We start from the raw sequence: 9,500 nt of genomic DNA, 5'->3' as shown, positions 1-9,500 counted from the left end.
CTTGAGCAAGTCCTGCACCTCCTTCAAGGACCTACTCTTGGTCTCCATCAAAAGGACCGGGTGTGACACGGGGTGCGAGGTCACTTTAGCAGGTCCTGCACCTCCTTCAAGGACCACCTCTTGGTCTCCATCAAAAGGACCGGGTGTGACACGGGCTGCGAGGTCACTTGAGCAAGTCCTGCACCTCCTCCAAGGACCTCCTGTTGGTCTCCATCAAAAGAACCAGGTGTGACACGGGGTGCGAGGTCACTTGAGCAAGTCCTGCACCTCCTCCAAGGACCTACTGTTGGTCTCCATCAAAAGAACCAGGTGTGACACGGGGTGCGAGGTCACTTGAGCAAGTCCTGATCTCCTTCAAGGACCACCTCTTGGTCTCCATCAAAAGGACCGGGTGTGACACGGGGTGCGAGGTCACTTGAGCAAGTCCTGCACCTCCTTCAAGGACCTCCTCTTGGTCTCGGGCACGTACAGCACGACGAACAGCATGCCGAGGCAGCAGGAGCAGCAGAACATGAGGGACAGCACGGGGTGGTGCACGGACCCCGGCGAGCCGTAGAAGGCGCGCGAGAACATGAGCGCCAGCACGTGGTTGGCGCACGCAGCCAGGGACAGCAGGTGGCCCTTGCCGGCGGGCGGCGCCACCTCGGACACGACGAGCCAGGGCAGCGCGCCGAAGCCGGCGCCGAAGGCCGCGGCGTGGGCGAGAGCCGAGGCGACGGGCAGCCAGGCCACGGCGGCGAGGTCCTGCCCCGGGTGGGCGCCGCGCACGAAGAGGAACACCGACAGCGACAGGTGGCACACGGCCATGGCGGCGCCCGAGGACATCATCAGCATCTTGCGGCCCACGGCGTCGCCGCAGAGCGCGGGCAGCAGCGCGCCCAGCACGCCGGTGAGGGCGAGGGCGAGGGCCGGGGGACAGCCCGCCAGCCAGTGCGGCGGGAACACGGCGCGAGACAGCGCCGCCACGGCCCGCGCGCCCACCAGCTGCCGGAACATCATCAGCCCCACTGCGACCACGCCGACCCTGAGGAGGCGTGCGGCCGTGGGCCGGTCCGCGACCAGGTCCCCCAGCCGCCTGGCGGCGCGCGCGGGGTCTGCCGCCCCCAGCCGCGCCAGCGCCGCCTCGGCCGCCGCCACGTGGCCCCGGCGCACCAGGTGCAGCGGTGACTCGGGCACCCAGGCGAGGGCCAGCGCCGCCCCCGCGTGCGAGGCTGCAGCGACGGCGGGCAGCCAGAGGGGCGGCGCGAAGGCGGTGAGGGCGCGCGCCGCGGCGATGCCCGCTATGTAGAGCAGGAACTGCAGGCTGCCCACGGAGCCCCGGGGGCCGCCGCACGCCGCCTCGCAGTTGTACATGGCGAGCGCCACACTGCAGACACCCGTCGACAGGCCGCTCACGAACCGCCCGGCGTAGAGCAGCTCCCTCTGCAAGAACAGCAGCCATCCCACTGGCCTACTGCGAGCCATTGTGCTTACGTGATGCACACGAATAACAGCTTGCTATGCCCATAAACCACTAATTAAATATTTAATTATCTCTTAAATATGTTTTTCTCACATAAAAGAATTTAGAATTTAAACAACTACAATTTCTCTAATAAAAAAAAAGGAGGAACCCTGAAATAATAGCAACTAACCACGGTGTGAGATGATGAATTAACGAACGCCAAAATATTTTAGGTCACTATGTAACTTCTTTGTATGTAATGTTTTGGCTGCCATAATATTTTTTTTAGATGATGTAGTTATTTTCAGACTAATCATAAACGATCTTTAATGTTACGGCTGTGTTCTCACTGGGATTTTTTTAAAAGCTATATAGACTTCTTTCGCCATAGGTACATGTATAGATACACTAAGTGTTTTGAAGCATAGCAAGCAGTCAAGTCTTCTCTGTGATAAACCATTATCCCTGCCACTAGTCTTGGCTGCAGCCTCCGAGTTTAAGAATAGCTTTTTAGTTCACGTGCATAGCGAGCAGTCGAAATTTTATTACAAGTTCAACGAAGCGAATAGAAGTCTTGAAACATTTTACAAAGTCTTATTTATTATTTAAGAAAAATAATTTTATTTGAGGATATTTTGGCGGTACACAATAATATTATCTGTTCGGGGAACACGGAAATATACCTGTAAATGTGAAATAAAAGAGAGATTTTAACTCGAGACCAGTTACACTGTAGCCTTTTGTTCTTCACGAATAAAACAAAAAATGAATTCCACAAAGGCCCATTATAACACACCAAGAAGACCCAAACACAGACACTGAACATTCCACAAACCTGATACAACTATTTTATATTTGCAAATTTAACATTATTATATCATTGTTATACCTTTTCAACAGTTTTCAATGACAATAGATTAAGTTTGAATGTGGGGTGGTTTCATTTTTCACTCGTTCTTACTTTTGCCATTCTTAACATACCGTTTTGACCAGAATACATTTTAACCACACCCCTTTCGCGATCTATGCACATGCGGATACTGGCGGTCCTTTTTAATTGTAAGCAAATCATCACGTCAATTCAAGAAAGTGTACAAGCTATTTGGCTAATTGTGTCCTTTGAAAGACAGATTTTTATGTATTAAAAGTTGTCACTCATCCAAACAGCTGTTCCGAGAAAAGAACAAAGTGTAAAAAACCAAAGCAAAATTTCCAAACCAAAGGAATCAGTTGGTGTAGTTAAACATAATGTTTCTGCAATAAATGTTGAATTCCAGGGATGTTTATAAATCAATTTGATCAGTAGTCCAAATATTATATGCAGAATAGTCGGAAATAGAAGGGCATAAATTTAATTGGTGGCAATGATTGCCATTCAGTGCAAACTAGAAATGGCACATGACCAAAATAATGATGATGGTGGTGATGATGATGATGATGATGATGATGATGATGATGATGATTATGTCCCGGAAACTAGTTTGTGCCACAAGCCATAGCTGCGGAAATATGTCCACTGCATGACCAACGGGCCAGGCAGAGATGATACTCCAGCGGTCCGTCGTTGTGTTCCAAAGCATGCTCACCGTCCTCGGGGCCTGCCCCGCCGCAGCGACCAACGTCCAGCCGGTGACACCAGGAAGTGCCGATGCAAGCAGCACCGTCCTGCGACCCAGCATGTCGGCGAGCCAGCCCGCCGGAGCGGCTCCCACCACCGTGCCCAGCCCAGCCACCGAGGGTAGCCAGGAGTCGTCCTCGCCGTCCACCCAGTCCCAGCCGACCACGAGGCCAGCTGCCAGCGCCTGCAGGCTGGCTGCAAGCACACCCTGTATGTGACTGACTGAGAGCACATGCTGTATGGGAGCGGCTCCCACCACTGTGCCCAGCCCAGCCACCGAGGGTAGCCAGGAGTCGTCCTCGCCGTCCACCCAGTCCCAGCCGACCACAAGGCCAGCTGCCAGCGCCTGCAAGCTGGCTGCAAGCACACCCTGTATGTGACTGGCTGAGATCACATGCTGTATGGGAGCGGCTCCCCCCACCGTGCCCAGCCCGGCTGGCTGTGAGTCACAGGGTGTGCTCCGACAGCGGAAGGCGGCACTGATAGTTTGGGACACGAACTTAACTAGTGCCAAGGAGATACGGTGTTAAACTTTAATAATATGGTCTTAACGAAGGCGAATTTTCAGTATTAAAAAATAAAATATTTTTTTTTATAAAAATTGTTGAAACCAAAATGGCCACTTTCGGCCCCTATCTCTCCTCTTGGGTGTCTCTGTTTCTGATGACTTCGCTGTCGACGAGAAGTTAAGCTGTAATAAAATATTTTAAAAATACAAGCCTACTTCCATTTTGAATACATATATTATGTATACATGTAATATATTTCATTTCCGATGGTGAACCAGGTTTTAGTGTGACTACCCATGCAGTGACCTTGAGGAATGCACATTGCCAGAGCGGTACGTACCCAGGAACCCGGCGAGCAGCTTCCTCCAGCGAGCCTCACGCCGCCACCCTCCTCCCCCACCGCTCGCCACCACCTTGTCGACCATGCCGCCCCCGGCCATGGTCGCTGTACTGCTAGGGTTGCTCCCTGCACAAGCCACAACAGTTGCGAGAGTAGTCTTCAATTCATTTCCTGAAATTCCAAACACTTGTTGGATGATACAAATCCAGTGTTTCGGTCCGTCAATCCCCACTCGTCCGCTACATGAGAATACTATAAACTTGACTATATATCTGGCTCGCATTGTGTATGTGGTGTATTTAGTAACACATGTATGCAAGGAACAATTATTACAAATAAATCATGTTACATACTTAAATATGTATATGTGCAAAGATGAGACTATATTTATCCAAGAAAACTTAAAATAAATGGTAATATATATTAGTCAAAAACAATAAACAATCCATGATATCCTAGTCTTAAAATTGTATTAATAATATGAAAATAGGGGAAGCGGGAGCATTCTGAACCTCTTTATGGATCCACCTCAAAAGGATAAATGCTTCCCACCCCCTCCCCTCATAAAAATTCTTATGATGTGTGCCGAGAATAACCTTCCATATCAACATGATCCAGTTTTGCCACACTCCTTCCCCTCCCATAATACCTTAGGACCAATCACCCCTTCTCATCAAGGTTTTGAAGTTCATTGGTAGTTGCTGCTAGAATCGTCTGCAATTGTCGGCTATATTGTATGACCATCTTAGTTCCAAAGTTCACTCATAGGTTGCATAAGCCTGGTCACAGAAAATACATCACATAACTTACATTTCTGCTTTCCTAATCCTACATTTTGTAATACAAAATCTAGGGTAGTAATATGATTGCATTACTTTGCAGCAACTGTTGGAACTAAAATAAATGTTTGATATGACATTATACAGCATAGACAACACTTAGTAATAAATACTGCAATCAAGGTGGCGCCCACTACCAGCTAGTTTAGCAAGCCCCTAGTTATCAGTATTCAATATGGCTTTCCATGGGCCTAACATATTTTTAAAAATAAATCACAGTTAATTGTTTTTTATTTTCTGTGCACCTTATTAAATTACTTACTTTTCAAATGTACATTTGTTTGGATATGTAGCAGGCTTGCTTTTAAACTTTGAGATTATTGACTGTAATCATGGTTCGAATCCAGAACACCACAAGCAGGATTTTATAAATATATGAAAAAAATTTAAGTAATTGTTGTGATACCAGCTAACTTTAGAACTAAGATGGCGGCAATTGTGTCATACAGCCTGGCTGACAACTGCAGACGATACTATCGGCACCCTTCTGTGAACTTCGTAACCGTAATGTGATGGAGAAGGGGGGATAGATCATTTTGATGGAAAAGGACATTCTCCAAATGCATTATAAGAACTATGTGAAGGGAATGGCTGTGTAAGGAGCATGCCTGAAGGTAACCTTTTTATGTGGATCTAAAAATATGTCCAGAACACCCTTGCTCACTCTACATATGATTACATTTGACATTCTTAAAAGTTAATTAAATTCTCAACCCCCTATGTTTTAAGGTAAAAATATTTGCTTTAGTCTATCATTACCAACTTCACACATTTCATCTAATTAAATAATACTATGTTATTAAAGTTTCAGTAATAAATGATAAAGAAATTGGAATATCAAAAAAGTTGTTGAATTAATTTGTGACGACCTTGCGACTGTCCTTCCCACTTAGCATGCAGGATTTCTGCAAGCTTGTCATGTGTAAAATAGTTAGCTTGGATCAAGCTTGACCCAAGCTGGTACACTTACCATGGCAAGCTTGATTTCAGCTTGTTTCAAGCCTAGTTAGCTGTCTGGGTTGGGGGAATGTTCAGAGATGTCTAACCCCATAGCTTTGCAAGTGCAAAACATAGCGGACATTGCCATCGGCTGATTGGTTGTCTTGGGGTATTCCCATTTCCCCATCAAAACCATTCTGCCTGGCAGTCGCAATAACTGACAAGCTGCAAGTCCCAAGTTTGACTACCTCCTTCGCAGTCCCTCTGATGGATCCAGAGAAAAAGAGGCGGATAGTGGCCTGCAGTCCCTCCCCACCTCAAAATTCCTGAATAACTTTCAGATTTTCTCCTAATTCCTAATCATAGTTGTGTAAAACTTACTAAAGTATTATTTTACTGTAATGCTATAGATAATAGGACTTTTTTTTAACCACAAATAAAATGTGTACGATGATGAATTGATTAAAACTATTTCTGATTTTAAACAACTTTATGGACATATGCAACTGCTGGCTTCACAACGTGACTTAGAGAAACCACAAGACTGGACAAAAAAATTTGACTAGGCCTACACAAACATACAGAAAAACAAGTCAAAAACAGACGATGTCAAATTTATAGACAGCACAGAATTCCGTGGAAGGAATTGGTGGGGGGAAAAAATATCATGACGATCAGTGGGCTGATAACAATGACAGTTGTAACAAAAACATAAAATACAGACAACAACCCTGGAAAACAACACGAAAAAAAAAGAGACACAGGCGAACGCCGTGATGAAACTAAACCTATATTCTGGACAATGTAACGACGACGGCAAATACGAACACAGTAGGCTTCACAAGACGCAACAGTGGCGACGTTTCGAGAACTGGCATCTGTACGCGTCGTCCGGCAAAACCAGACTGTCCTTTCTTGTGGTGTCTCTACGACATACAGCGAACAAACCAGTGTATGCGCATAAAAAAATGTTTTCAATAAATCGTCCCCACTGACAGAATAACTCAAATAAAAAACAAGTTAACGTTAGTTTAAACACGAACATATGTACAGATCTGGAATACACTTGAAAATTGAAGATGTACTCAAGCTCAGGGGCGCAAACATGTAGAATCCTCAAGAGGGGCCGCGAAGCACGAGAGTTGTGTGCGTGGGGCTAACCGTAACATCATCTCTCGATACGGTGCTTGTATGTTGTGTACTGGCCTTCATGCATACAATAAGCAGAAAACTTTAAGATGTACAGAAAGTATTCCTTACGACATAGTTTTGTGACATCAAACCCGATTCCACCCCTCTCCTTGGGAGGGGCTTACAAATTCTAGGAATGGGGGTGCTTGTTCCATTCCCCACCCATGCTCAAAACTATTAATGTAGAAAAAACTTAGATAAGGCAATTCACTACATGTTAAATGACAAGCAATGTTGCTGCGAAGATGGTTCCGGGGGTGTGTGACGTGAGGCGCGGGCAGGATCTGAGCGAGGTTGGGTTAGAAGAGATCTCACCTGGAGTCGCAGAGGAGCGGACCTCGGAGGCTGCGGGCCGAGAGTGGTCGCGACGGTTAGCGCCCGCGCACAAATAGCGCTAAACGACAATGGCGCATCGCCCAGCCTGACACCGCAGCAAACACCCCCCCTCCTCCTGCTCCTCGCTTCGCTATCCAGCTCCTGTCATTCTCCCACACAGAGCAATTCACACGATGCTGCTTCTGTTCGCTCAGGCCAGACCAACGAGTTCGCTGACGGAACTGCGTAAGAAGCGGCTTCCTTTATTTTAAAAATATTTCCAAGAACAAATCTTGGCGCCCCTCCCCATCCACTTTTTTTTTCAAATCAACCAAACCACAACCTTTCCCGACAAACACCTCGTATCGCCACCATTTTTAATTCCACTATTCCAAATGTATTTGTAATTCAACTTAGATGGTAAATAAATAGATATATTTGAAGTCGTTTCCTTTTTTATTACATCGCAAAACGGTTTTTAAATATTAGGCCATACACATGTATGTCTTTCAAATACAAATAATTCAGTTCATCTGCTCTCCGATATATATATATATATATATATATATGTATATATATATATATATATATATATATATATATATATATTTATGGGCGTCAGGAATAAATTATGATGTATTTATGAACGAGCCATTGCAGAATAGAATGAAGCTATACAACATTAATGTTACAAAAATTGGGATAGAACAAGATCATCCACAGGTATGAAATAATATGTTATTGTTGAAAGATTCTGCCAAAGTGTAGAAATACAGGGATTAAATTACAAGTATTTCGTTAGGTATGGCGACTCAAGTGTGTATGCGAGTATAATGAAAAAAGATCCTTACGGGTACAGTTTTTTTAAAATGGATTGTGCTAATAGCTGTGTCAAAAATTACTCCGAACATCTGCACACTCTCGTAGTAGACAAGACTTTCTCCCATGAAGCAAGCATGCTGCTGAAACCGGCGATTCCTCGTCTTACAACCGCAACAAGATTCGCCATTCTAAACTGTAGGGGTAAAAAAAAAAAGGTGTGTAAGAACTCGTGAAGTACTTATGGAATTGCCCCTTTTATCTTTTTTGATAACTATTTCAAATGCCGAGAAACAATTAACATTGAACAAGTTCTTCATGCATATGGAATTTTTGAACAAACACAAATTCAAATGAGGCTCGTCGCAAAGGCTGAACGGCTCGAAGAAAAAAAAATATTAATTTCGGCAGAATTCTATATGAGCCTAGTGTGCTAAAAACAGTGTATCACAGATGATATTTAATAACTTTTGTTTTTGACATCCTCCATCTCTTCGCATTATAAACAGTACTTAATGCGTACTTTAATTTTAGCAGTATCTACAACCCTCTGAGCTCTATGCACATTGTTTCTAAAACTAAAACATTTTTATTTTATGAAATATGATACTTTCAGTGTGTATATAATTTAAATTTATGTCTTCTCACATTAAACCACTTTATTTACCAGTTTCTGTTCTATTATTGATATCTAGAAAACTGTTTTTATACACGGCCCTCCAGCCAATCAGGTACCTGTATTACAAATTTTAGTACATTTTAAATGAACTGAAATAGAATGTAATAGTGTCTAAAATGGTGTAACTGGACTTAGTTACGTAGTGTCAAGACCATTGAATTTAAGTGTAAAGTAAATTGACGGTCTACAACAATAACGAAGTGTGTTATAATTAGTGTGTTGATATAAAATATTGTGTTATTTTCATCCAGGTATCCAAGTGAGCAGTGTTTACGTGAGTACATTGTTCTGCTTATCTATTCCTCACAGACTGAACACTATTTTTGATAAGCAGAATTACATGTTATATGTTTAATGCGAATTAAAAAACACTGATTTTAAGTTATGTAAACTATCGGTCGTATTTCCACACACGTTAACAAGTTATTTAATGAACTCTTTGATACTATTTGTATGCGATAGATTCTCATAGAATCAGTGGTCCTGTTTTGCTACCACTAAGCTAGCCACAGCGAACCTTACTACATCTGTAAAGACATAATAAGTGTTGTGCTAAACATATGAGGCCTTTAAACTATGTACACTGAAATAACTTTTGTTACTATACATGTTTCCGAAGTATCATCCGAATTTGGTAAATATGTAGTTGGGCGGTATTTGCGAAAAAAATGTTAATAATACGAAAATACCTTTATTTTATGCTCTTCGACGTCCTCTTTTCATTAAAAGTGGCGGAGGTAAGAAATTCCAAATACTTTAGGAGATATTGAATTATTAAATTTCATCATATGTAGTTGAGCGGTATTT

The 9,500-nt window shown here is 43.8% G+C and overlaps 1 protein-coding gene across 1 annotated transcript; it reads right to left on the bottom strand.

Annotated features, from left to right (window-relative positions):
• Positions 1–411: 411 nt before the first annotated feature.
• On the bottom strand, positions 412–4,011 carry LOC134538990 (solute carrier family 2, facilitated glucose transporter member 8-like). The gene is made up of 3 exons (XM_063380651.1): positions 3,912–4,011; positions 3,031–3,419; positions 412–1,422 (listed from the first exon to the last, which is right to left on the bottom strand). Exons 1-3 carry the CDS (start codon positions 4,009–4,011, stop codon positions 412–414), a joined length of 1,500 nt encoding a protein of 499 aa, XP_063236721.1.
• Positions 4,012–9,500: the final 5,489 nt, after the last annotated feature.

The sequence above is a fragment of the Bacillus rossius genome, chromosome 14 (genome assembly GCF_032445375.1).
Source record: "Bacillus rossius redtenbacheri isolate Brsri chromosome 14, Brsri_v3, whole genome shotgun sequence".
Classification (NCBI taxonomy): domain Eukaryota; kingdom Metazoa; phylum Arthropoda; class Insecta; order Phasmatodea; family Bacillidae; genus Bacillus; species Bacillus rossius.
This window is presented reverse-complemented; position numbering and strand designations above follow the sequence as displayed.

Coding starts and splice junctions, on each gene's coding strand:
- LOC134538990 (XM_063380651.1), bottom strand. CDS start 4,011: ATGGCCGGGGGCGGCATGGTCGACAAGGTGGTGGCGAGCGGTGGGGGA. Junction 3,420..3,911: donor GCTGCTCGCCGGGTTCCTGG/GTACGTACCGCT, acceptor GTGTGCTTGCAG/CCAGCTTGCAGGCGCTGGCA. Junction 1,423..3,030: donor CGGGGCAGGCCCCGAGGACG/GTGAGCATGCTT, acceptor CTGTTCTTGCAG/AGGGAGCTGCTCTACGCCGG.